Source organism: Melozone crissalis, unplaced genomic scaffold (genome assembly GCF_028551555.1).
Source record: "Melozone crissalis strain CALT ecotype California unplaced genomic scaffold, PUWL_Pcris_2 ptg000027l_1, whole genome shotgun sequence".
In the NCBI taxonomy this organism is placed as follows: domain Eukaryota; kingdom Metazoa; phylum Chordata; class Aves; order Passeriformes; family Passerellidae; genus Melozone; species Melozone crissalis.
The window spans coordinates 35,516,858-35,544,745 of record NW_026535805.1 but is presented as its reverse complement, the minus strand read 5'-3'; the positions used below and the strand labels follow the sequence as shown (position 1 = coordinate 35,544,745).

The 27,888-nt window shown below is 38.8% G+C and overlaps 2 protein-coding genes across 2 annotated transcripts in view; one reads left to right on the top strand and one right to left on the bottom strand.

The window, feature by feature from the left end:
• Nucleotides 1-27,474, top strand: part of GTF2H5 (general transcription factor IIH subunit 5) — a 31,738-nt gene extending 4,264 nt beyond the window's left edge. The window contains exons 2-4 of the mRNA XM_054280646.1: nucleotides 24,502-24,526; nucleotides 25,411-25,506; nucleotides 27,074-27,474. Of these exons, the coding sequence (XP_054136621.1) occupies nucleotides 25,472-25,506; nucleotides 27,074-27,254 (216 nt within the window). The 5' untranslated portion in view covers nucleotides 24,502-24,526; nucleotides 25,411-25,471 and the 3' untranslated portion in view covers nucleotides 27,255-27,474. The remainder of the gene's footprint in view (nucleotides 1-24,501; nucleotides 24,527-25,410; nucleotides 25,507-27,073) is intronic.
• SERAC1 (serine active site containing 1) lies at nucleotides 220-24,273 on the bottom strand. The gene is made up of 17 exons (XM_054280645.1): nucleotides 24,232-24,273; nucleotides 21,502-21,593; nucleotides 20,097-20,133; nucleotides 19,671-19,807; nucleotides 19,258-19,347; nucleotides 18,192-18,323; nucleotides 15,943-16,064; nucleotides 13,768-13,896; nucleotides 12,316-12,429; nucleotides 10,865-11,027; nucleotides 8,527-8,677; nucleotides 7,595-7,736; nucleotides 6,711-6,811; nucleotides 3,681-3,778; nucleotides 2,958-3,140; nucleotides 2,459-2,602; nucleotides 220-606 (listed from the first exon to the last, which is right to left on the bottom strand). The coding sequence occupies exons 2-17, from the start codon at nucleotides 21,590-21,592 to the stop codon at nucleotides 476-478; spliced, it is 1,965 nt and encodes a 654-aa protein (XP_054136620.1). The 5' UTR covers nucleotide 21,593; nucleotides 24,232-24,273; the 3' UTR covers nucleotides 220-475.
• Nucleotides 27,475-27,888: the final 414 nt, after the last annotated feature.

Here is a 27,888-nt window from a genome sequence, read left to right as displayed (position 1 = left end):
ATTGGGTCACTAGGCCAAAGTGCTACCTTAATTCACTTGAATACTAATTTTTCAGGCTCCAGTCAGGCTACCCTAACATGGACAGTAAACCAAAACTTTGCAGCAGCCACATGTTGCTTCTGCCCTTTGACACAACAAATAACCACCTCATTTAATTGTTTCTAATCCTGTCTATAAGACTTTATCCCAGGTGTATATTTACCTGCTTTCAAAGCAAGCTTAGGTTGGTTTTTTTGCTAAAAGAAGATACCCTGGGCACACACTTTCTTTTTGCCAAGTTTGTATTTGTTTTGAATGTATTTTGAAAAAGAAATGGACAGGTGCCTAAAGTTCAAGATATACAAGAAATTATTCAGCAGCAGATACTATTGACACAGCACCCTTGTAATTCTGCAGATCCCCTAACAAATGTTAGAAGTTTCTGTGTTACACCAAACACAGGACACAAGCAGGAAAGGATGGCAAAACCTCAGTCTCACAGTTCTGGGGCTAAAACATCCTGAATGAACTTCAGTGTACGTTGATACAGGAAAGCATCCTTCTTCTTTGGCTTGCAAATATTTAGATGATTAACATCCACTGGAATAAGGTCTCCAATTCCTATGTCTGGAGAAGGGAAAAAAAAAAAAAGAAAATCAAGTTCATAAGACAACCTAGACTGAAAAGAACATCTTGCATTAGCAATCTCTCTCTCAAAAACAACTTCTCCTATCTTCAGTAAAACTCTTTGTGCATCATTATTTTTTCATGTGCTAAAAGCATCAGTACACACAGTTATGGCCTGATAGAGCTCTGTGCTGCCACAAAACCCACACTGGCACATGAGACACCATTAGGTCAGAGTTCTACTCTTTTTGAAATACACAAATGTACATTTCTCCATACAGACAACTTTGCTGAAACAAAATTTCATTTTACTGATAGCACAGTCCTGACTGAGGTTTAAGCATTGATATGATCAGGGATGTAGTTTAATGCATGGTAACCTGAACCTGATCACCACTAATTGCCCATATCCCTTACACAAATTGACATGGACATTAAAATCTGGACTACAATGAACCTGAAATTTGCTGCAAATCACTATGCACATTTCCAGATAAATGAAATATTTACATTGCTTTATTGTAGAATACAAATATTCCATTTTCAGCTGATTTTGGGCACACTACAGTACAAAATTTATTCTTTCTTGACAGCCATCACTACTAACTTTCCAGTTAGGATGCTGTGACTGCCACATTCTAGTTTATTGTCTATTCAGTCATCACCGAGAGAAATCCTCCATTTTCCTTTGACTTCTGTATCTCAAACCATGTAAAACTACACTAGAGCAGGATGAAGCTCTGCTTTCATGTGCCCAAGCAGACCTGCAAGAAAACAGGGAGCTGTTTACCCATCAGCCTGTGTTTTGAACAGAGTGGCCTGCTACAGACCTGCCATGTGCCCTCCAAAGGTGTTCCAGAGCACTCAGGTGCTGCACTAGGTGTCACCCCTAGAAGAGGAGACGTGCTACAAAATTACAGGTGCACAATACTCACTGGGGTTCTGTTATTCAGCCCTCTTTTCAACCTTATTTTGTTAAATAACAACAAAACAAGGTTCAGTTTTTCAGTCCTTGGCAATAAAACTGCATCAGCAACATTTTTGCAAAGCATTGCTGCTCCAGAGGATCTGCTGCAAAAAACTGCTAAATAGTGACTCAGATAAACAGGGATGTACAGCCCACCTTTTCCAGAGTACCTAACCCTGCACTCAAGCTTGTGATTTAGCTGGTGGAAAGCCTGATCTAAAACCTAACAAAGCAGTGGCTTCTGGCTTTACAGATACCTTGGGCAGTGCAAAAGAAAGACTGAAAATATAAGACTTAAAACAGTTTTCTAAGCTGAACACACATAAATAAAAGCAAGGGAAAAACATGTCTGGTTTCCCCTTCTCCTAAAAAAGGCAAAAAGATGGAGGGAACTCTTCAGGAGGCAACCTCTATTGCTGGAGTTCATGAGATGTGGAAGGTAAAGGATTCTTAACACTGAAAACCAGCTTTGTGACTTTTTCCTTCCATTAGCAGTTGCCTAATTTTCTTTCTTAGTTTTTTAAAGGAGAAAACAGCTGGAGTTTACAGAAGCATCTGAAACACTATGCAGCCTACCTATTCAAAGATAAACCACAATTAGTCATAATTCCAAATGAAAGGACTCCAACATCAGACCAGGGTCTACCCTGCTTTTTTAACAGATGTTATTCTGATTTCACAAAATCAAAACAAACAACTGTTATTTTAAGATCTAAATGTAGCTGCTTTTGATCTCAGTAGTCAAAAGTTTAAACAAAAACCCCCACACTGTAGTAGCCTTATTTTTCTACATTTTTACCATAACATTTATAACCTTTTCTCATTATTGATGTTTACATCAACAGATATCAAATTAAATAAATTAAATGGCTATTTCTCACTTACCTGCTGACTCTACAGGTACAACATGCAGTTTTAACATGCTGCCTATGTGTGTGGGTAGGGTTTCTGCAAAACTCAGCACTGAAAATTTCTTGTCTTTGGCAAAAGACAAGAAGTCATCATTCAGCTCTTTAAGGGCAGGAGAATCTGAGAAAGAGCAACATAAATTTTACAGTGTTACAAGATTACAGCATTCTTCTGGCAAGGGTGAGAGATGTTTTTATTACTATGACAGTAAAAGGTGTAGCATTTCATTTGTAATCCCTTTTTCCAGCTAGCATATGCAATAATTCCTTCTAACTCCCCCTTTTCCCCTCACCTCTGCAATCAAATGAAACAACTACTCAGAATTGCTTGCAATAATTTAACACACAGCCCAAAACATAAAAAGGAGGTTTGTTGGTTTTCCCCAGCTTTCTCTGACAGCACAATGAAAAAACCCAAAGCACCAAGAACAGCTTAGCAGAGTTCCTGTTGCTCGATGGTAGCAAAGTGAACATACCCTTGCTGAGCTCTTTAACCTCCACAGATGGGAAGAGGAGATATCTGGCATTTATAGAATATTCAGCCAGCTGGGAACCATGGTGAGGTACGCTATAAAATATGATTCCTCTGGTGTTGTTTACAATTTTATCCATTTCTGGATTCTTGGAAGCATCCACCAGCATCCTTTTGACTAGAAGACCTGGCAACAGAAGCTGAATTAATGCAGGGATTTAAATCACTGGGAAATAATGACCATGCTATATTAACCATGAGACAACTAACCATATTCTTGCCTTGGTTGATTGGTCCTTAGATTGTCAAATATGTAAGATTAACTTGAAAAAAACCAAATCACGCTTGAGGAGGCATCAATATAAAATGTCAATGAATGATGCAAATCCAAATTTGATTTCTGTTATTTGTTGCTAATGACATTTACTATGTGCCTGATCATGGAGAAAATTCTGCCTCTGGATTTCCATTTACATGAATTTCAACTCAATGAGTTTTTAAATCAACACAGTAAGAACAAACAGCAATAACAATCCTTTCAAAATGTATATGCTATTAAATATAATGCATTAAGAAAATAGAAATCTGTTTTTCATTTTTAGGTCTTCGCCAATTTTTTAAATAAACTATTCTGAATAATTGCATTTCTACCTGAATTTAGTTAATGGCTTATTCTGAAACCTTTAATGCAAATAAATGCTTTATACCAAACAGGCAACACGCTTACCACCCATGCTATGGGATACCCACACCAGAGGTCTGTCTCCAATCCCAGCAGCTTTGAGCTTGTCAAGCAGCTCACTGCTCCTGAAAGCAATAGACTCCCTGCACAGAGAAAACAAACACAGGCATCATGGAGCGTGACAGGCTAAAAGGCAATGCTAAAACACAATGAATTTTAGTGCTGCACATTTATGAAAGTGAATTAGGTAAACAAATATTAATTATTTCATTATTGTTTCTACATTGAAAAAAGCAAAAAACTTTTCTAAGGATCGCTTCATAAGGACAATGGGAATTGAGCTAAATTCAGTTTCTTGCTCTTGCTAGGAAGTCTTACTTTAATTTTGCTCAGCAAACATTTCTGTTTTCTTGACAAGTTGTTTTATAGAGTTTTAAATAGTTTCATTATACACATTGTAGCAAAACAGTTGTTATTCTGTGAAAGCAACATCAACACATAATGAACTTTACACCCTGCACCATGAACAAACCTCATACACACTTTGCTATACAATGCTCAAAATATGGAGCAATGCACAGAAATTTAAAAACTAAGTGCATGATGAACCAATACATTTAAAAAATCACAACCAATGTCAGTTATACTTGCCAGACAATCTCCAAATGCTTTCTACTGGAATAGTATGAAAGCACAATAATCTCCATTTTATAAACAAGAAGACTGAGCTCTGGAAAGGATAAGCTACACATTAAAGTTTGAAAATGAATCTGTGGTAGAACCAAAACAAAACCAATGCCAATGCCCAATCCAAGCCTGAAAGTGCAACACTTGCACTTTGCTTTGCTCCTTGCAGTGTAACCAGAATCAAACACAGAAGGTCCTTGGGTAATGAAAACATCAGGATATGGGGGCAACCACTGTGCAAAATAATTCACTTCATCTCTATTGGTCTCAGCATTCTCACTAGAAATTGCTTTATAACACATATGAAAAGAATAATCAAATGTGTCTTTTCAGATGAACAGTACGCTCTAGGCTAGCAGAGAGACATAAAAATTCACTTCTGAAACAGTGAATGAGACTGTACATTTAAGACCAAACCTAAGGTTGTTTTTCTACTGCAACCTCATTGTTCCTGCTAGTTAAAAATATCTTCAATATCTCTCATTTATTATTAACCTCATAAAATTATAAAATATTATGGTTGGGTGATCATAAATAGCTAGTAATGTAATTTTCCATTTTGTAATGAAAAAGATGTTATCTTTGGGAAAGAAAAAGGAAATATATGTTTATTTCTTTTAACATACTCGCTCCAGACAGACACAAGGAGAGTTTTCTTAGAATCATACTATCATTTACATTTAAAAGACCTGCAAGATCATGGAGTCCAACTGCTAGCCCAAGGTGGACTGCCAAGTCCACCACAAACCCATGTCCCTAAGAGCCTTATCTGCCTGTCTTTATATTATCTTCAAGGATTGGGACTCAATCACTTCCCTGGGCAACCTCGTCCAGGGCTTGACAATGCTTTTAGTGAAGAATTTCTTCCTAATACCCAATCTAAACCTCCCCTGGTGCAATTTAAAGCCAATTCCAGTCTTCTAGGACCTGCACAGGTAACCACCTACGTGCTCCTTACTGTAATTTTTCTGCCTAATTTCAAATAGGCACATTAACAGTCTCGTGTTCCTCATTTTCTCCCTGCTTACACATTTTCCTTAATGCAATAATTGCACTGATCTTTCATATAGCCAGAGAAAAGAGGGAATGAACAAGTACCAAGTTCCCAGTCTATTATACATGTTGAATTTTCTTTCTTTTTCATGCACCTGCCCCTGCTGCAGTACACAAGTTGAATTTACAGTACTACTTACATGCCTAAATATCTGCATAAATGTTTGAAGCATTCTGATTTAAAGATCACTGAACCTAATAACCAAATTCTATTCAAGACAAAAAAAATCTTTACAGGGTCAAAGTGTTCTTATTTTTCAACATGTTTGGAGGTAGCATCTTCCTCTGACCTACCCTGTTCAAGGTCAGTAAAAGCAGCATTCCTCTAGCAAGGACAATTACATTCTGATTGAATCAGATACAGTTATTGTATTTTATCACCAAAGTAACATTTTTTGAACAACAGTATGTTTGTACCAGAAATAGTGTGGCCAGCAGGACTAGGGAAGGTTTGGTGAGGCAGCATCTCAAGTCCTGTGTTCAGTTTTGCGCCTCTCACTACAACAAAGACATTGAGGCTCTACATCAGGTCCAGAGAAGGGCAATGGAGTCACTGAAGGGTCTGGAGCACAGTTCCTATGAGGAGAGGCTGAGGGAGGGATTAGCCTGGAGAAAAGGAGGCCCAGGGAGGACCTCACCACTCTCTACAGTCACCTGAAAGGAAGGTGTAGCTGGATGGGGGTTGGCCTCTTCTCCCAGGGAACAGTGACAGGGACAAGAAATAACAGGGAAGGTTTAGGTTGGATACAAAGAAAAATTTCTTCATCAAAAGCGTTGTGATGCTCTGAAACAGGCTTCCCAGGAAGTGCTTGACTCCCCTTTCTTTGAAGCTTTTAAAAGGCATGTGGATGTGGCACTTAGGAACATTGTTTTGTGGTGGCCTTGGCACTGCTGGGTTAATGATTGTACTTGATCATCTGAAGGGTCTTTTCCAACCTAAATGATTCTATGAAAATATATGCTTCATTTTATCAGGAGTATAAAGCCACAGTACAGTGATTTTTTTTGCTGTGCTTATGAAGCATTATTGTGTCACTTTAAAAAAGACACATCTTGAGACATAAAGTTACACTTTCATTAACTAATAGCATCATTTAGTGTCGCCCTTAATATGAAGCAAAACAGACTAAGAATTCACAAAATTGCCACATGTAGCTATCCACGAGGCTAAAAACTTCAGCATACCATGATTATACTTAATGGTTTTCCTAATTTGATTTTTCAAAGCAACAGGAAAAGTTAAATTGACTCTTTAAGAGTAGGTGATCCCAAGGATCAGCTTTACAGGTCTATGTCCTGGCCCTGCCTCCAAACTGCAGATGCTGCATTTCTTACCTTTGAGCCTCAACAGGACATTTTGCTTTCCAGTCACTCAAATGGGTGTCATACTCCACAGATATGATCCTAAGGGAAGGACAGTCTGAAGCAAGCCATGTCTAAATTAAAGAAAAGTAAAACCAAAGGAGCTTATAATTGATGTACTTAAATTCTTGAAAGCAACGGAGAAAAGATGTTACTATGGGGACAATATCAAGAAAGACTTTTGCTCTTCGGTTAATCCCCAAATACATGTTACACCTGGATTGTCATTCTTTTATCACATGCTGGTGAATTCTACATTGATTCTGAGGCACAAAGCAGGCAAAGAATGGAGATTCATCTCTAACTCGTGCATTCCTGGCTCCCTCTCCTGGGTGAAATGAGTTACTAAGATTGCCAGCAGGACTGATCAGTTCGAGTTTCAGAGATACTTTTAGTGGCTATACCAGTGTGTTTGCTTGGAGCAGTAATTACTTATTCACCAACAATACTCAAATAGCAATCTGCACAAAGTAAGGTACTCAGACACCTAGGTAAGAAAGGGAACTTAATTTAAAATGTTATTCTATAAATCTTCCTCAGCAATAATGTTCCATTAAAAAAAGAAAAAAAAAAAGAAGAGAGAGCATAAGGAAAGCAGCCATTGCCACCTCTTGCAGTAGCATGTGAATGATGTTGAGAACATAAAACTTAGCAGGGATTTCTCCTTGCAAGAACAACAAACAAGTCATTAACAAAAACTTATAATCAGGAACTTGGAAACTGTCACTTGCATAACAAACTACAAGTAATTGAATGAGAAAAAGACATCTGCCAGACAGTGTCCTTCTAGATGCTCAGGACAGCTCTCCTGAATCAGCAAGTAGCAGCCACATGTGAAAATGTCACTGTTTTTTTACCTTTGGCCAGCACTGAGTGTATTCCTCCTCCCCTTCTGAGGCCCTTCTATCCAAATGCCGGTCCATGTCCTGCTGCCGCCAGGTTTTAAATGCTGCTCCCAAAAGCCCATGAACGAAGAGGATGTCTGCTCTGACAGGCTGGCTGATCAAGCAAAAGGAAATTGTAAGAGATATGTGGTACCTGTCCTTTTAGCAAATTGAAACTTTTAACCTAAGGGATGCCAAAATGCTTTTTTTAACATGACATGTGACTTCTTACCTTACGGGCAACATTTCATGATATTTCAAAGAGCATACTCAGAAAAAAACAAAAATTAGGGAACCACACAGAAGAAAGATATCAAATGAGGCATGGAAAGTATCCATATCATAAATCATAATTCTTTATAATGAAAAACACCTTTCCTGCCAGCCACTGTTCATGTGGCTTGGTAGCTCCAGCCTTATCATCACATTAGATCTTCACTGTAACCAGAGTAACACCAATGACCCAGGGAACAGTTACCACTGACACCCAGACTGCTTTAGTCCCAGACTCACAATCACAGTTACTGAGGATGAAAATTTACTGCAACTTAGGCCAACATGTGCTGTTGCCAGTAGAATAATTACAAGGCACTGTATCCCAAGAAAAAGTGCAAAGGTCAAACAGTTGCAACCCACACAAAGCAGCAATTGATTTCATGTCTTGTGTTCAGATTTTCCATGCATGACAGTAATACTCTGTCCACACCTAGGGACTGCTCCAACCCCCTTTACTCTTCTTCCACCTGAGAATCTAAATTCAGCCCTTTCAACCCACCAAAGAACAGGAGAGGCAAGGTAACATCAGTACAGCAGCACTCTGATGTCAACTCTTCCAAAGTGTTGTAACAGAACAGCAGAACAAGTAACTCCAAGTACAGCATGTACAATGACTCCTTCTACTTTACCTGCTACGATATTGTGGATGTAAGACATAAACACCATCTGCATATTTTTCTTTCACCATGTCCCTGTCTAGATTAGCCAAAGCTCTGGATGCATGAGAAGACTGAATGATGTATGGGGATTTCATTACTTCAGCAAGAACAGAAACCCAACCTACATTGAGAAAAGGAAGGGGCAGGTCAACTAACAGAAACATCATCTGAACAACAGAATTCAGAAACATCAACCATCAAACCATACATCTGAAAATAGATGTTAAAACTTAAGAATGGCAACGTCAAAATAAATTAATTCAATCTACTCTTTACCTCAGGAAAGTGAAGGCTAGCTAAGTGGAATCTTCTAAATTTAAAATTCAGATGTATTTTACTACTGTTCATTTTATGATCTGAAGAAGAACCCCTTTCTCAGAAGAAAAAGAAAGTGTATCAGCAGGTCAGTATAGCTGTAGCAAGAACAGATCTCAGATCCCTTTTTGCAGCTAAAATGCCAGGAAGATGGAGACAATGAAGCTTAAAGCATAAAAAAGGTATAGAAAACAACCTACAGAAGCAATGGCAGGTAAAAAAATTTGGTGCTTGTTGTGAAAGTACAATAATTTCTAATTCTAAAATCCAGCATAAGAAAAATTCTCTATGTGATTAAAATATCTTCACTATTCTAAAATTTGTATACTATTTATACATTAGAAACATAAGACAAATTGGATATAATCCTCAATAAAATTTTAAGTCAAAGATAGTATGGCTTACAAACACTTTATGAAACTTCACCTAAGGTGTAAAATTTTCTCAAACATGGAAGGCAATTATCACAGACTACTGAGAAATGTAAAGGAATATTTTTAAATGCATATGCACACATTTCTTTCAAATCCTGATAAATCTTGTTGTTGCTAGCAAAAACAGCCTATAAATCAGTTAGATTACAGTCAAGTCCAGAAATAAAACCTGGGAATTTACTTCATGAGCATTGTTTCAAAACCATTACATTATGTTGTTACTAGTATAGTCAGTAAGCTGCTAATTCAAAACCATTTACTGTAAACTGAGAAAAAGAACAAATTGACATTTGAGTTTTGCCTTAAACTAACAAAACTACTAGGACCTTTCAGGACTCTACTCTTTTTTAAGAATAATGTATTTAAATTATGTTTCTAAGCAGAATACATGCTGACCACTGTGAAAGTTATACTTAAGTATAACTTAAGTATATCTTAAGTCTACTTTCAGTTCTCCAAACACAATGGAAGATAGTCTGACTAAAACTAGCTTGGTCTCTGGTTTTGCATTTCTCAGTCAAAATGAAGAGTCAAAAATAACTGTTCAGAATCAAAAGTAAGTGCTCTACTCCCAGATATCCCATCACAGCTACTACACAGTGCATTACTGTTTTTCCTCTTTATGTGCCAGCAGTTTTTGCAAGAAAAAGAGCCTCAGAGGTTCTTTCTTCTTATGCATCATCCAGCAATAAAAGAGAAGCTTTATCAACTCTGGACTAGTAGTATCCAACTGCTCATCTCTGGAGTTTGATTCACTGCCTAAAATTCCTCTTGTACTGAGAGCTCTGTCCCAGGGAGATGCTGACACTCCTGCTTCAATCTCTTCTTCTACATGTATGGTTTCAGCAATCATTAGGATTTAAGAATTGTGCCAGAACCCGGGACAAAGGCCTTTATGTCCAGCTGCCTTTCTTCAGAAGTGAGCAGTATGGAAGCTGCAGACCAATATAAGAATAAGAATACAAAAGGACAATTATACAATTCTGATTCTAGTCTATACCTTCAGATTTTCAGCAGTCAACTTTGTTTCCATTTGTAGAACTTTATGGATTTTTCATTTCATGAATTTGTCTCATCACTCTTTGAAGCTCTATGAGTCTTCCACTACCATGTTTTGTGGCAAGTTTTATTTTGGTCACACAACATATGGAAAATACTATTTATTTGTTCTCTCTTTTTATAATTTAATGTACAAGAATCTTTGGTCTTGCATTACAACAAACAGCAGATGACCATTCCCTCTTTGCCTTCTCAATGCCAGTGAAGAGAATTTTATAAATCTCTGTCATATTCTCTTCCAGTTGCTTTTTCCATGCTAAGTGTCTTAGTCTAGTTATTTGTTCTTCATATCACAGCCATTGCAAATTTTTAATCACCCTCACCATCTTTTCCCATGCCTTTGCTTCTTCTCCTTTGTGTAAAAATGCACACTGTAATTAACATCAAACATCAGCTTGGACTTACAGAATTGCATATTGACATTTTCTATTTATTTCTTTTATTTATTTATCTGAAACTTTTGGAGTAGAAGACTACCACTGAGACAGCTTGCCTTTTACCTGCACGTACTATGGATGAGTGCAGATGTTCATCCAAAGCCATGTTCCCAATAATGCGGATTATGTTCCTCTGGATCTTTGCAGAATCTTTACGTAGCTGGTATATCCTCTGCAGTAGCTGGAGGCCTCCTTTAGCTTCAATTTTATCACAGTGAGAGGAAATCTGGGACGACAAAGTAAATGCAGTGACAATAAATAGACATTCTGCAAAAGGATTTTTAGACACTGTTAATTCATAAATTTGAGGGTTTTAAGAAGTAGGTATAACACACCCCTTGTTGCATAGAAATTAGATTAATCTAGAATTTATTATGCCATATTTGAAGAGGAAATAAAGGTTTTAATATGCAACATGCATAATTCCTATAAATTGACAACTTGAAAATCTCAGAGTATGAACTCTCTACCCTTCTTCATGTCTGAGGGAGATGAAATGCTCTCCACTTGGCATGATCAAATTTCAACTCAAGTTCGAGAGTCTGAACAGGTCAATTGTCTGTATTTGCTAAAGCACTATCTCAACCAGAGCCACTTGTCCATCACTCAAAATGCAATCATTATAATTCCTTCTCTTCAAAATGAAAAAGACTTTTTTACATTCCAAATAGTACTGCTATCATTACTGATCCTAAGACAAACAATTTAGTCCAGATGAATATGCAGGGTAGCTTTGGAACTGCTGATATCCTCAAGCCTGTGGCTTTCAACAGGCATTTGGAATGAGTACACACACCTTGCTTAAACTGAAAATCTCAAATGTAACAAATTCTAGACTAAGTCAGAATTTCCATGTATGTGGAAGATGTGAAAAGAATACCAGGAAGCTGCACTTTATCCATCCCAACTATCAGTAACCATTTGGTGTTCTCAACACTGTTTTTCAGTATTCTAGGCTTCTGAACAATTAAGTGTACACAGAAAAATGTAGCAATAGGAAACAAGATGCAACACTGTTACAAAATGTCTTCCATACTCCTCATCTGTGCCTACAAAAGCAGACTGGTCCTGGGAAGACCACTGTATTATTAGCTGTTTGCTGTGCAATATTCTGCCCAAAGAATACCTTTGTGTATGGGTAAGGTCTGCATTCTGTTCTGGTTTCTAATTAGAGTGAATTCATGACACTATTTTGCTTTGTGAAAACCAGGCATTACATCCTCAGAGCTGCCCTTTTACCTTTTCAAAGACACATACAAGTATAGTACAGGGGAATTTGTAAGGGTGAATGAGAAACAACAACAAAACTTACAGACACTTCCTCAAGTGAAAAAAACCCTACCATGTTACAGGAAAGTGCTCATTTCACACCCATCTCAGTTGTTTAAACATTCTTACAGAAGGAGAAAGGGATAGGAGACAAGGAAATGGAACTCCTTCCCAATACATGAGAGTGCATTAGAGAGGAATGTCTATAAATGTAGCTTTTCAGTTACAATTTGAAGACAAATTACCTTAGAATGCTGTACTAAAGCCTGCAAGCAAAAGAGTTCCACTGTCTCTGAAGGGACTATACTCAATGTCTCACAATATGGAAGTCCATTTCCTCCAAAACACCACAAGCCTCCCTGAAATGAAAAACCATAAAAATAGTAACACATTTCAAATGGCTACATTAAAAAAAGGATTTCTAATCTAGAATGTTAAGTGCGTAATGATCTATAGAAATTGCTTTAAAGAGTGCACAGCATGCATGCACTTCTCAAAATGTACAGATTACACAACAGCACATCATAAAAGTATTTACTTTTTTAAACTGGAAATATTAACTACATTTTCAGTGTGGTCTCCTTAGTCTATTAACTTCAAAACATACAATAAAGGGGAAAAACGTATTATTTTCATTTTGTTAATGACTGTCATCTTTTAAGATCATTTGCTTAAGCATAAAAAAGCAAGAATCAGCGTAACTCCAGACTTGCAAAACTTAGAAGAGGAGGAAGAAAGGTCTTCAATATGTGGCACAGCCTCAGAAGACCAGTCTCTCCATCACGCAGCAGAAAGACCAACATAACCTCGATAAAAATCAAAATACTTCCAAGTGTGATGTCTTACCAAAGCTCCCTTTGTAGCACGAGCTCTGGCTGTGAAAACAGTAAAGGAGTGATAGTGTAAAAATAGCACACATAACTCTGTCATAGAAAATAAGGAGTTACTGCACTCTGGAAGCTCTAAACGAAGACTGACAAGCATTGTTATTAAAATGATATTCATTTTTGTTATTGCATCTTTTAAAAAATAAAAATCACTGATTAAGGAATTTACACAACAAAAAGTAAAATTAACAGAGAGAGTGGATGAAATTGACATAAATAACATTTTTAAACAATAATGGCACTTTAAATGACATTCCTAAAGCCACTTAGGAAGTTGCTGTACAGACACAGTTGGAGAATTCCTAGATCCAGGTCCCAACAGACCACAGACTACTGCAGTTCTGGTTTGGGGGACCTATTTCAAAGAGGCACTTCCAAGTGATGTAACAGAGTTTACTATTTAAGGTGTGCTAATAACCTACCATTTTACTAGAGATTTAAGGGAGGTTTAATAATCTCATCAGTAAAAGGACATTCAAACAACAGTAAGATGAAATGTGAAAAATCATTTTATGAGCACTATAAGGGGAAGGAATGTTTTGGACAGAGTGTTGAAATGTCTGCTTAATGGGAAGGCTTGTAAGATATAATCCTTAACTACACCTTTCAACTAGCACAGCTGGGAAATATAAACAAGCTTTCAAGTAGAGAGACTGTATTTAGAAGAGATTTTGCTCATGTTCTACATTCACAAAGTGTCTGTACTTCTCTTCCTTTTACAATGATAAAAAATACAGAAAAATATTTATATCTTCGAGCTCTGCAGGCACACAGAACCCAAACAGTTCTGTTCTGCAGATGGGAACTCACCATTTGTGCAGCCAGAGTCTGGCTACTTTCCCGTAACGCAAGGGATGTGAAGTACTGGACACATGGATCCAGACCAGTCTGAGGTAAAGACACCAACAACAAACGAAGTTCATCTTCTATGGGATCGTCCTGTGAGAAGTAAGCATGAACAGCTTTTAGGTTATTTTGTTCAAAGCATGAAGCAAAATGCAGAAGAGAGGAATATCTGAAATAATGGAATCAGCCATACTAATGAGGCCGTAAAATCTGAACCTTGGACTTAAGTGCTCTGCAACTTCAGTTTAGTAGTTTTATCTGTAAAGACTTTAGAAACTGATAATTACAAAATCACCAAATAAATGATAAAAAGCAAGCTTTACATTTCATATTTTGGTGATATTATCCTGATGGTTCCAAAGACAAGAACAAAAACCGATTCCTCTTGGCAGAGGAATCTTACAAGTTCATCCTTAACTAATAGAAATTTTCATAGAATCATAAAATACTCAGAGTTGCAAGTGACCCACAAGGATCACAGAAGTCCAGCTCCTGGTCCTGCACAAGACCACCCCAAGAATCACACCATGTGCCTGAGAGCATTGTCCAAAACTGCTTGAGTTCTGTCAGGCTTGGGGCCATGACCACTTCCCTGGGGAGCCTGTTCCACTGCTCAACCACCCTCTGGGTGAAAAACTTATCCTGATATCCAACCTAAAGCTCCTCTGACAGAGCTTTAGGCCATTCCCTCAGCTCCTGTCACTGGTCACCGGAGTGAAGAGATCAGTGTCTGCCTCTCAGCTTCCCCTCACAAGGAAGTTGTGACTGCAGTGGTCTCTCCTCAGTCTCCTCCAGGCTGAACAGGCAAGTGACCTCAGCCACTCCTCATGTGGCCTCCTCCAGGCCATCCACCATCTTTGCTGTCCTCCTTTGGACACTCTCTAATAGTCTAATATCTGTTTTATACTGCAGTGCCCAAAACTGCACACAGTGCTCAAGGGGAGGCCACACCGGTGCAGAGCAGAGTGGCACAATCACCCTCCTCATCCACCAACTTGTGATGCTGTACTTTTGGTAGTGCAACATTAAAATTAGTGTATAAATTATTAGTAAAAAATGAAGACATTTCTTTTAAAGTTTGGTCTGAAAAATTAATATAAGTATCAGTATAACAATCCATATATTGATAGATGCCACAAAGTAATTTCATTTGCTCACCATCATTGAACTTGCCGTTACTCTAATTCTTTGATAAAGTCAGAGATGGAGACTTATTTGCGTAGAGCTGCCACAATGATTTGCTTCAACTTCCTGAGCAGCAGATTGGCAACTCTTAACTTCAATCACCTAGCAATCACATTGCTGTAAAAATGTATCCACAACCATATACTGGTGTAACCGAGTATTTAAGGACTAGCAGGTAGAGATCCACTATCACATAATGTTACGAAGGCAAGAAAGCAAAAACTGAGACTATCACACCCAATCAAAGCTGATATTCAGAGTTCTGTTGGTTAAGATACACAGGTATTTTCTGACAGGGCTTTCTGCCCCTCTTCATTCTATTAGCATTCCAAAACACCTTGTATATTATACTTCATATGCCAGCTCTGTTTATTGAAGAAGCTGATGACATGACTCCTCAGACCATCATATATATAACATATACATACATTTCAAATGCGTTAAGCTAATTTTTAACTTAAAAATAAAGCAAGGCCAAATGTATCCAATAAGGATCTGCTGGCACCCAAAAGCTGGCAGTGAAGAGGTGGGCCTTCAGTAGAGCACTAAGTACTACTGAAGAGGCAAAGGCCTCCAGGAGCATACTCTGCTCCTGTGTAGGATTCTGTCAGTGTCAACAAGGCAATCCAGGAGGATTTCTTCACATTGCCTACTGGATAGAGACAAGCAGTGTGTCTGTCAGACTGGTAAGTGGCTCAGACTTCACTGCTTGTAAATATATCACATGGATAACAGTCTAAGAGTAATAACTGATCAATACTTCCAACCTTATTTCTTTCCATCATGGCACTCCCTAATGCAGATATACCCCAAGGGTGTATCACATATTACAGTTTTCTATTTTGGTATTTTACTACTAGTCAGTTACTTTAGATGAACTTCACTTTCAACAACAGTAGTAAAAAAGAAGTAAGCAACTAAGAATCATCTAATACCCACTTTTCTTTTACTTACAGTTTTTATTTTTGGCAATGGTGGTGGAGGCAGGAAAAAGCGCAGGTCAACATCTTTGGATCGAGCCAAACCTATAGCAGTCCTTTGATCACAGGTTTGAGCAACTGTGACATACTGATAATCTGTTGTACAAGAATGTTAGAGTTAAAACTAACCTTAGATACTTAATTTTGTTTTAAATGTAGTTTGTGATCTACTTTGCAAATATACTTGAAAAGAAGAACTATCTCTCTGCAGTTCACTTACAAAAATCTTCTGATTTTCTAACCATAAATTCCAGAATTTAAAAAGTGCAGATGTTAGACCAGCACTACACTGAGCTGAAATCCACTTGGGCACTAACTGTTCATTAAAGGACAGTTTGATAATTCAGTGGCAAACTGAAGGAAAAGAAAATAAAACCTTGAAGTGGATCAACACTTTTTTCTACAAAAATTTCCTTCTATTCCTGTTACTATTATACAATTCTAGAACAAAACTGACAAGCCATTTAAAAGATACTTTTCACAGTCATAGATTGGCAACACTTTTCCTTTGGTGGAGGTAATTTATACCTGCAAACTGAACTCACTGGAGCCTAACACTTTGTCCTAGTTGTGAAAAATCAGCACATACTTTCAGCCCTAAACTTTCTTTGACTTGGTTTTGAAGCATCAGGTTAAAAAAAGCTTGTTTCCTTCATGAGGCAGTTGGCAAGAATAATTAGTGTTTGTGAAATGTCCAAATACTTCAACAGTGAGCACTACAGAGAAAGGGAGATAACAAAAGGCACTAAATTTCTGATACTGGACATCTTGTGCTCTGAAATCACCTGCTAAGAGTATTCATCTACAAAGAACAAAACTCAGTTTTTGTATATCCTAGCTTTGAAACATTTTCAAACACAGTTTGCTGGTGTAAATTCCCTGTGGAAATTATTTAGAATTTTAAAAAGGCGATTTGAAACAAGATAAATCCCATGGTGTGGAATTGCACTGGAAAAGGGAAAGTGTTGCGATGTGTCTTAAGCTTCCGGGTTCCTTCCCCAGGTGTGCCTATACCTCTCTCCCTTCCCCCTTGCCCCCATGCTGAGTGAGTCCTGTCAATCAGGCTTAACATTCCAGCAAGGCGTGGTGTGGTTGGTCAAGTTCAAAGGATGCCCCTATGCCCAGGGGTCGTTGGCCTGCCTAGGTGTCCCTCGTCCCTTGAGACCCTGCCCCTCTCACCTGGTTGGGTGGCTCACCTGTCCCCTCCCCTCCCCCTGCCCCGGGAGCTTAAAAAGGTAATGAGGCCATGCGGTAATGATTCTGTTGGAGCAGTTGCCTACGTTCAGACCTCTGTAACCTTGGAATAAACCTCTGGACATTAAACCCTCCAGCAGAATCCTCTCCTTTTTCTCTTCACCATCGCCTGAAGCTTTCATCCTGAGGAAAACGAGTTCCTGACAAGCCTGGACTTGTTCAGTGCCCAGCTGCAATCTCCAGCAGCCAAGGTATCTCTGGGGTGATTTACACCACAGTTGCTGCCTTTGGCCCAGCAGCGAGGATCAGACTGGCCCAGGCACCATCTAACTGCTAATATTGGGATTCATATTTCAATAGGAAAGATCCACAACTGACTAAATGACTGAAACAAGAGTCCAGAATGGAATGTCACCTAGTTTATATAGCCTGGTGGTGGAGGGGAAAGGAGGAAACACAAATACACATACACACACCTCCCCTTTACCTGGGGTTTCAAGGATATTTGCTGCTAGAGCAAGAAGGAGAACTTATTACTATTAAATAATAACTAGGGCAAAAAATGTCTCATAGATAATGCTTGCATGTAGCAGCCCTCTACCTCTGGTTTGTCATTACTTCCTATCAGCTCCTAACCAATTTTTATTAACTTAACCAATGACCTTAAACTAATTCTTACATAGGCTTATAAAAAAAACCACTGCCAAAACTTGTGACTGCATTAGCAATCCCAACAGAAAACCCAAGGAACTAAAGAGCATGAACTGCTCTCCATGCCACAGCAATGGTTACAATCCTGTGGTGGGGAAACAGAGATGCCTGCACTGCAGACACTCAGTGTATCAGGGTATTAGGAAAGAACAGCTACTTGATATGTAAATAATTCCCCCACATTTTAGACAAATTTCAGAGCATATTTATGCTTCTTGCAGCTACTAGCTTTTCTTCATGTTGTCAGCAGGCTTGGAACAGCTAACTGAGACTGTGTGGAACTTTTGGGACAAATTAGGCTACATCAGCATACATTACCATGCCAGTGACTGTTGCTTGCCAGGTCTTGTACAGCCTGCAGTCGGGTTGCTTTGTCTTCTGACTGAGTTCTCTTTAAGAGAAGCCATAAGGCACACTCATGATCTTCTCCATCAAAGGTACTGAATTGTTCTTTGACCAGGAAACAAATGAAATCCAAGTTATTATTAATGAGCATTTTAAGCAGACACATTTCCATTAGTGGAGTATGGAAATATGTAGTTTTTAAATATTTGAGTATTACTTGTTCCCAGTAATTAAGAGTGTAAATTAGTACACATTAAATTAGTGCAATGAACAAGGACAGAATGACATCAGTAAAATGCTGATCCTAAAATGTTGAGATTGTCTCATTTTAGTGGCACCAAGTTGGTATTTCATGTATCTACATGACAGACAACCCCTGGCTGGCACTTACCAACCAGAGTTACCAGTAGGAACTGCAAATTATTAGCAACTCTTGAGGCTCTGACCTTGAAGAATTAATTTCATAAGATGACAGTGGAGATGCACATTGCTATAATCATTTAACAGAGAGTTAAATGAGAATAGACAGTATGCCTCAGGAGCAGAGTTTCTGATAGGAATGGAAATTCTTGTTTCAAATTACTTGAAAAAGCAGTAACACTGATCCAAAAAACTGTGCTGCTTTCAGTTAATACTGTCAATTTTGATGAAAGCATACATACTTTTCTAGAATGAGATTTTGGGAGTATTTCATCCCACAAACACCTTTTTTACACAAAAATGATATCAAATAAAAAAAAAACGACTTGGTATCTTAAATTTTAAATCACTTCTGGAACAAGGAAAAAAACAACCCTCAAATATCCTCATAGCCATCACTTTCACTTACTTTAAGAAAATAAATTATTCTAATACACAGAAAATAGACAACTGACTGAAAATACATATAAATATAGAAATTGTAAGCTATATTATCACAATTTCAAGGACCAAAGAACATGTTAACTTTGTAAGAAAAAAATGTTTTACTTCCTAATTGCCCTACTTCTTACTGTAAAAAAATAATAACCATAGATAAAGTCCTACTTTCAATACCTACCACTAAAAGATGTCCGGAAGATTTTAGCTTCTTTTTCTAGAATTCTCCTCACTGCTTTATGGATTTCTTTTCTGGCTCTGTATGTAATTCCTACAAGAGTATTGTTATATTACTGGAAGTCTAAAAGACAGTTCCCTCACCTCACATTTTGTAAATATATGGAAAAAGAAATATACACACATATACATATAGACATTGTATAAAGAGAATTATTTGATATATAGAGAACTATGTATAGAAAGAACCATCTTAAAAAAAACCAAACCAGTCAGCAGCTTAAAATAAATTTGGTGGCATTTCTTGGTAACAGATTTCAGGAAACAGAACTTTACTTGTTATATAAGGGTGACCTCCAGAAACATTCTACTCTCTTAGAATTCTGTTTTTGGAACTCAAACAATTGTGCATCTTACCTTGATATTCACTCGGGCTTAGAGAAGCTGTACGTACATATATATAGGATTTCAGTTTTTCTTGATGTAGAGCTTGAGTATCGATTTTCAGTAACTTATTTAAGGACAGGACTTGATAGGTAATGAAAACAAAGCCTCTTTAAAGAAAAAAAAACTGCATATGAATATCAACTAAAACAACATAATAAAAAAATTAGCAATCACACTGGCATAAACGATAGAGATTTTACCATTTATCTTGATTTAGCAAAGTGGAGAAAAGGCTACAAATACTTGAAATTAGTTATAACTATCAGAAATTGTGCTTCAAGACTATATTCTACCATGTCTAATGTCCCCTAATACTGTCACATTTTTTGAAAGATATACATATTAAAATTTAACCATATCTTTAAGTTACATATATGTTCATTGGTTACAACTTACCCTAGTATAAGTGATCCAGTTACTTTTGCAACTTTTCCTTGAAAAAATCAAAACCAAACGTCAAACAAAGTTGTGTGAATCACCTCAATATATGCAGAGTTACCATTTGATTATCAGACAGTAAGAATACAAAATCATTAAGAACAAGCTTTAAAAAAATTCTATTGCTCTCTCTCTTTCAAGAAATTATTAACCAAAATTTACAACTGGAGAAAACATTACTCGATTCAGATTTCCTGCTCTCCTAAGCAAGATGATAAAACATGTCTCCTGCCAGAGCCATTTACTTTGAATATTGCTACCTCTCAATTGCATGCACTGCTCAGCTATCAGAAACAACAGTGAACTTTCTCTGCCTGTAACACTAGCAGTGATGTGGAAGTCAAAATTGTTTTAAGGAGTTAACGTTTTCCTACATGTTGCAGCTATTTCTTCAGTGTATATTGCAGCTATTTCTTCAGTGTATATTATTACACACAGGACTATGTATGTTTTTGAGAAGTCCTGCAGCGTCTCCATAAGTAAATACATTTAAAATAATAATTCAATTGAATCTAATCTATAAAGCAAACAGATAATACATGCTGTTTGCAACAATTTGCCTTTTAAATAAAATTATTCCTTCCAGATTTCAGCTACTTTGTATCTACAAAGTCCATCTGATTATCTGGACCTAAGGATCTCTATCCAGAGAAACTCTTATCATTACCAGCAGCAGCAAACCCACTGTAACACATCTCACCTATCATGAATAATTTCTTTTCCTCAGCATGAATTGGGAGACTTGCCCCACAACCACTGCTATCAGCTTCCATCTTTGTGAGGCCATAAGAATTTTGCATGCAGACAAGAGGCATCAGCTACATGTTGAAGAAATAACTGGCAGAGAAGTTTGAAAAAGAAAAAAAATGCAATGCTTCCTGTAGAACAGAAATTGCAATATCCTATCTTTAATGCTCAGAAATAAATTTCAGAACTGTAAGAATTGTTATTATATGCTGAAGACACCAAAGAAAACGGAGAATAAGCAGAGCTTGAAGTAAATAAGAAAAAAGAAATAATATAAACAAGTTTTATTCACTGTTTATGAATGTAACTATTTCATGGCTCTAGAGACTACAAAAAAAATCAGATACAAGTGGAATTGAAGATAGTTTAAGGAGATCACATTTAGTGAGGGAAAGACCCTCATCTAGCGTTCATATCTGCTCCCAGATAATCTGCCGGTGTCATATTACACATCACCATGCAAAGCAAGGTCAGAAGCAGAGAGCAGGAACAAACAGAAGCTTTTAATCACTAAGCATTCAAGGGCTTAAAACTTCAGTATTGTTTAATTAAGCATGGTGTCACGTCATTCCTTTGTATTAACACTTCAGATCAATACATAATGAACTCTACTTACTGATGTCATACCAGGGTAGGTGTTTTTTTGTGGTTGGACCAGAAGTTCCTATTTTTCTGTAGCAAAATACACAGTAAGCAGCCACTGACATTCTGCATATTGAGGGGGAAAGAAAAAAAAGTAATGATTGATTTGAGAATTACAGCAGAAATCCTGTAGCATTTTTTCCCTGACTTTTTACAGCAAAGGTCATGATGGGAAAGGTCATAATAAACCATGTTTGTGTCATTTCACTCCATATAAAGCACTCTGGCTAAAGAACTCAATAAATTTCTCAAATTATGGGCTGAATAATGGGCTGAGTTTCAATTATAAGAAAAGTTTAAAGCAGCTTTTTTATCAATTATGTTACTGTTCATTTTAGTGACTTAGTATCTCCAATTAACTTCTCTGCTTCTATGTTTCCTTTCCTACTTAGTCACTCTTCCCTAAATACCAGATATGGTCCTGTCTCCATCAAGACATTATTCAGTATGACATGAGCTTTAATACAACTTAGCAACCAAGCCCTTTTAAAAGTTCATTATTTATTGTGTTGGCAAGTTTTACTTTGACTAACAAGAATTAATGAGCTACTACATTAAAACTAACACTTTTTGCATACAGTGCAGAAGTAACATGAAACTCCTATCTTCTAAGTGAAATTTTAGTGTCTGCATTGGTGCAATTATACTAACTGAAATATTGAGTTAATGTGTTTATAGGGATGTAAAAACACACCAGTATCTCTCAAATATGAATCAAATTCTTGTCAAATAAGCTCAATTTGACACAATCACAACCCAAAATGATAAAATGTCACATGTATAAACCTGATGCTGAAATATGGAAGCCTAATTAAATTCAATTACCTCCTTGAATTTAAGGTAATCTCTGCAGACCACGAAAAGTGTTTATATCACTTTTATCCTCAGTGTCCAACATCTGGACAAGGGAACTCTTTTTGTGTCCTTCCTTTAACATGTCTTCCCTCTTCTCTTATTTCCCCAAAAGTTTTGATTTTTCCCTTCTCTCCTCCTTGTGTTTGGGAGATTTTTGAAAAACAAAAGCATTACCCCAGCATTGTCAAAATCACTGCAGACTGCTTTTTGACTTGTCATTTCAACATTGTTTATCCTTTCACTTCAACAGAGTACAACACACTATGAAACACTTTTAAGACTTTGACCATCAGTCCTCTAGAGACACCTCTCCTGCCTCCAAATTCCTTGTCTCATGACAGCTCCTTTACTCCCAGAATTACAGTACTCACATGTCACAGACATATTTTATGAAAAAAAATATTTTCAGGATCTTTTCTCCTAAGAAGCTCAGAAGCTTCAGCTTCTCCATGTTTTGCTGCTTTGGAATGTGATTTGGAGAATTGTTTACCCAGCATGTGAAACTGTTTTTACTTGATGACCAATGACAGCCACCTGTGTCAAGGCTGTGAGCAGTCACAAGATTTTATTATCATTCCATTACTTTCTAGCCTTCTGATGAAATCCTTTCTTCTATTCTTTTAGTATAGTTTTAATGTATCATTTTCTTTTAATATATCATAAAATAATAAATCAGCCTTCTGAAACATGGAGTTGAGATTCTCGTCTCTTCCCTCATCCTGGGACCACCACACTCACATTTCCTCTTCTCTCCAACCACAGCCTGAAATAAACATGTGGTTCAGTGGCAGCAGGTGCCACAATTGCTAAGATTTCAAACATGCACTGCAAACACAGGAGGACACAGTGAGCACGGCTGCTCTGCTGCCAGGAGCTCCTGTTCAGGTCCGGGAGCAAGCACCGAATTATCAAATGTGAAGGGTCTGGAATGGACCTTAAGGATCACCTAATCCCAACACCCCTGCCATGGGCAGGGGAACCTCGCACCAGACCATGCTGCTCACGGCCTTATCCTGCCTGGCCTTGAACACTTCCAAGGTTGGGGCATCCACAACCTTCCTGAGAAATCTGTTCCAGTGTCTCACCACCCACACAGCCAAGGATTTCTTTCATAATATCTAATCTAAATGTCTCCCCTTTTCGTTTGCACCCATTACTCCCTGGCCTACACCACAGTTCCTGATTAAGTGTGGGACTTCCATCAGTCTCTGACCTCCCTGGAGGACCCCTCAGACACTGCAAGGTTGCCGTGGGGTCTCCATGCAATCTCCTCTTCCCTAGGCTGAGCTGCCCCACCTTCCTCGCTCTGCTTTCACAGGGACGTGCTCTAGCCCTCCCAGCGACTCCGTGGCCCTTCTCTAGGCTTGCTCTAGCAGCTCCGTGTCCTGCCGATGCGGGGGAGCCCCGGCGCAGTCCCGCCAGAGCGGAGAGGGGGCAGCATCGCCGCCCCGCCTCAGCCGGCTGCTCTGGGGGCTGCGAGCGCGCACTGCCGCCTCTCGCCGGGCTGTTCACGCTCAGGCACATACAAATAGAACGCAAAAGGAGCCATTTCGCACCGTTTCACAGCCGGCCCAGGCAGCTCCGAGCCCCGTCCCGCACCGGGCTGCGGTCTCCACCCACCCGCCCGTGACTGCGCATCTGGGGCGTGTTAAAAAAAAAGACAAAAACACCACCGCAAACCTAACTTTAGGCAATGCAACACGTAAACGGGCAAGGAGCCAGGCAGGGGTGGCTCTGTGCCTCTTTCCAACGGGGAGGAACAGCACACCCACAGTTACCCTGAGCCCCGGCCCGCCTGCCCAGCGCCGCCCGCCATCCCAGCGCCCCCCGCCCGGGCCGCAGCTCGCACCTTCCGCCTGCGCCGCCGCTCCCTGCGGCGGGCCCCGCGCGCCGCGTGACGCCATCGCGCCGCCGGCAGCCCCGGCCAATCCGCGGGCACTGCCGGGGGCCCTGCGCGCCTGCGCATGCGCGGCGAGGCACTTCCACCGGCAGGGAAGCGGCACGGAAGGAGGGCGGGTGTGAGGGAGCGGATCCTGGGAAGCTCTTTGTGTGCGGTGGAGGTGAGGGAGCGGGTCCCGGGAAACTGTCTGTGTGTGGCGGAGGTGAGGGAGCGGGTCCCGGGAAACTGTCTGTGTGCGGCGGAGGTGAGGGAGCGGGTCCCGGGGCAGCCCTGTATGTGCGGCGGACCGGAGCCCCCGGGGACCTCTGCCCAAGGCGGGCAGGATGTACCAGCAGCTCCTCTGGGGGGTAGCGTTGTCGTAAGGAGTCTTTGAGTTTAACCGAGGCGTTGTTTGTTTGGATTTATGTGTTTGGGGGGTGTTGCGCTTTCAGGTTTCGTGTGGTCCAGTGCTGTTATAGGTGATAATATAACACTGACTTTCGCGTTTATAGATTAGTTTTTTGCATCACAGGTAGTTTGATACGGTACAATTTATACTTAGTTTAACTGCTTTTGTATACTATAACCTGTCAGTTTGTGTTTGCACTGTATAGTTCATATGAATATGAATAGTGTGATAAATATGCTATATCGTAAGCTTTAGCAAACTGTTAAAATAGAGACTAAAATCCTTCTATGTAGATAACTCAGAGAATGGTGTAAAGCAATTATGTTGTGTCTTACATTTGTGGACTGGCTTCTGCAAGTGATGACAGTGACAGAAAACAGAGCATAACAATCTGGGGAGGATTTATCGATTCTTTGCTATCAGAAGTGTGAAACAACAGGATAGAACTACAGGAAGAAATAAAATATATGGGTCTAATCTGCAGAATGTCCTGCAAGTCAAGTCAAAGGTTAAAACCAAGCATGAGAAACATCAAAATCTCAAAGGAACATTTGACTAATGTATAAAGTAATGGATATGCATGTAACCCCAGCAATGTGACCATATATTGAGAACTTGATTTTAGGCTACCTCTGTGCTCTTTGGCCGTTTGCCAAAAGCACCCCAGCACTGGAAATTTGTCCTCTTTTATCCTTTATTAAACATCTGAAAATTCTAAAGAATGAACTCTGTTTTCACAGTGTGATCCAGAGCAGGGGCTGCTCTTGCCAACTCTTCAGCGTTCGTGAGGGAGCCGGGAAAATGGTGAATGTTCTGAAAGGTGTTCTGGTTGAGTGGTGAGTAACAGCCTTTCCTGCCTCTCCTTGTGTCAAAGACTCTGTGTCTTTAGACCTGGAAGTAACTGAAGAGCCCAGACAAAAGGAATTATTGTGGGAAGGGTGGTACTGAACAAGCAGAGAAAAGTGCAGCCTTTGGGGGAAGAAGGAGAAGGCAATTGTAGAAAATCTTAATGCCAAACTCCCATTTTTCTATTCAAGCAACTGTTTTCCACTTATGTCTAACCTCTTTAAGAAAAGAAAACTGCATATGAATATGGGGTAAAAAATAGGATGGTGAAGAAGTTAGCAATCACATTCTTATAAAAATCCAGGTTTTTTCAAAATATATAACGGTCTGCAGATTATTATAATTAAGTATAGTAGAGAAAAGGATGTAAAATACTTAAAATGAGCTTAAACTATGAGAAATTATGCTTCAAAGCTGTATTCTACCATGTCTCGTGGTCCCCTAATATTCTCCCCCTAACATTTTCTGAAAGGTACACCAGTTAAAATTTTAGCTATGTATGTTAGTTATCTATAGGCTTGACAGGTATGACTTATCCTAGTACAAGTGATCCAGTTATCCTGGCAATTTTTCCTTGAAAATGTTAGATGCTGTCTCTTGTTCTTGGTATTGCTTGCAAACAGAGTTTCTTGCTGTTGTTGTTTATGAACAAAGTATTTCTCTACTGATTCTTGAGGGAGGCAAGGTAATCTTTCATTTCTCCTTTCCTGTTTTGTTTTTTTTAATCAGCTCTAGATTGAATTCAATGCAAGGCAAACATTTGTTTGTAGATCATATTCCAAAGGAATGTGCTTGGAGCTGGTAAATGTCAGCTTTTGGTGTAGGTGCAATGTACCTGTTTTCATATAATCTCACTTCTGGACTCAGACTCGGGCCCCTGGCTACCTCCAAAATTAAAGGAAGCATCACTCAAGATTTGTGGGGTTGTTCAATAGCATTATATGATGTGTACACTTGATCTCTTAATATGTTTGCAATCTATATCTGCACAAAAGCAGTCCCATACTTCCAAAATGTTTTCTTCCAAACATTTAAATTTTTGTTTAGAAGGTGACATTGTGACTGTTCAGTTAGAGTGTGAGAAATGTATAATTCTTATGTGAGCATTCTTTGTCTGTGCTCTACTCCTTGTGTGAGATCTGTGTTCTCCTCTCTTCTGGTTATCCTTATGCTTTAAGGAAACGTTTTTATGAGGCTATTGCTGAAATCAGAAATATAAGTTCAGTCTTGCCTTATTAAGGGTTGGACTTTTGAGTTTTAGTTTTGGTTTGAGTGTTTTTGAATTTTTTGAAGCTGCCTTAGCAGCAGCAAACAAAATCATCTCTGTTAATAAAGCAGAGATTGGTTCTACTCATTAGACTTTATTACCATTTTATTTTTGTCTCTATAGTAACCAAAACTACTTGGAAAGAGACGACTTTTACTAAACAAACTGTATTTAAGCTGTGAAAATTATTTCCACTTTTTCAAAACCCTTTGGGAATATCTTTGAATGGGGTTTCTTCTGTTTGCAGCTGTACCTGTGAGTTGGGGTCTGATGTGTGTTTGTCTCTACAGTGACCCTGCAATGAAGCAGTTTCTGCTCTACTTGGATGAGTCAAATGCTTTGGGAAAGAAGTTCATCATACAAGACCTGGATGAAACTCATGTCTTTGTGTTAGCTGAGTTGGTCAACTTCCTCCAGGAGAGAGTGGGCGAGCTAATGGACCAGAACTCGTTTCCTATTACTCAGAAGTGAGAAAAACCAGAGAAATGAGATTACTGCAAGTTTTGAAACAGTGAATTTCAATAGTTTGAGTTGTTCCTGTTTTAATAGATAACACTGTGGCATGTAAGTTCTACGTAGAAGTGGTTACTATAGAAAATGCATCATTTTCATAGACAAAATAGTCTGGAATTGGATTTTGTTTCTCATTTTGAAAGAATGTGGTATCTTTATTAAAAGACTTAAAATTATACACTTGAGGAGTTCCCTTGAGAATTTTTGATGCATGCTCTGATTTTCATTTAGGTTTTTGTCTTGCAAGATGATCTGACCCAAAAAGTAGAGTAGTTTTTGTGTGTTGGAATGCTCTGTGAGGCCTGCTGACCTGTCGTGTTCCTGTGTGTGACTGAATCTGATTACAGCGTGACTGGTAGAAAGTAAAGAATGTCTGTTGGATCTGTGCTTGATGGGACATCTCTAAACTGGAGCCATGGCCAGGTACTGCTCTAACTTGGTTTTATACAGCAGGATGAGAGTTGGTCTGAGTGCTTTGTTGTGTTGTTTGGGGTTGGGAGTGTTGGGGTTTTTTTGTTAGAACATGTTACAAATGTAAAAACCATGATGCCCCATCCGCCTTGCCAGCTTTTACCAAGGCTGTGCTGTCTGA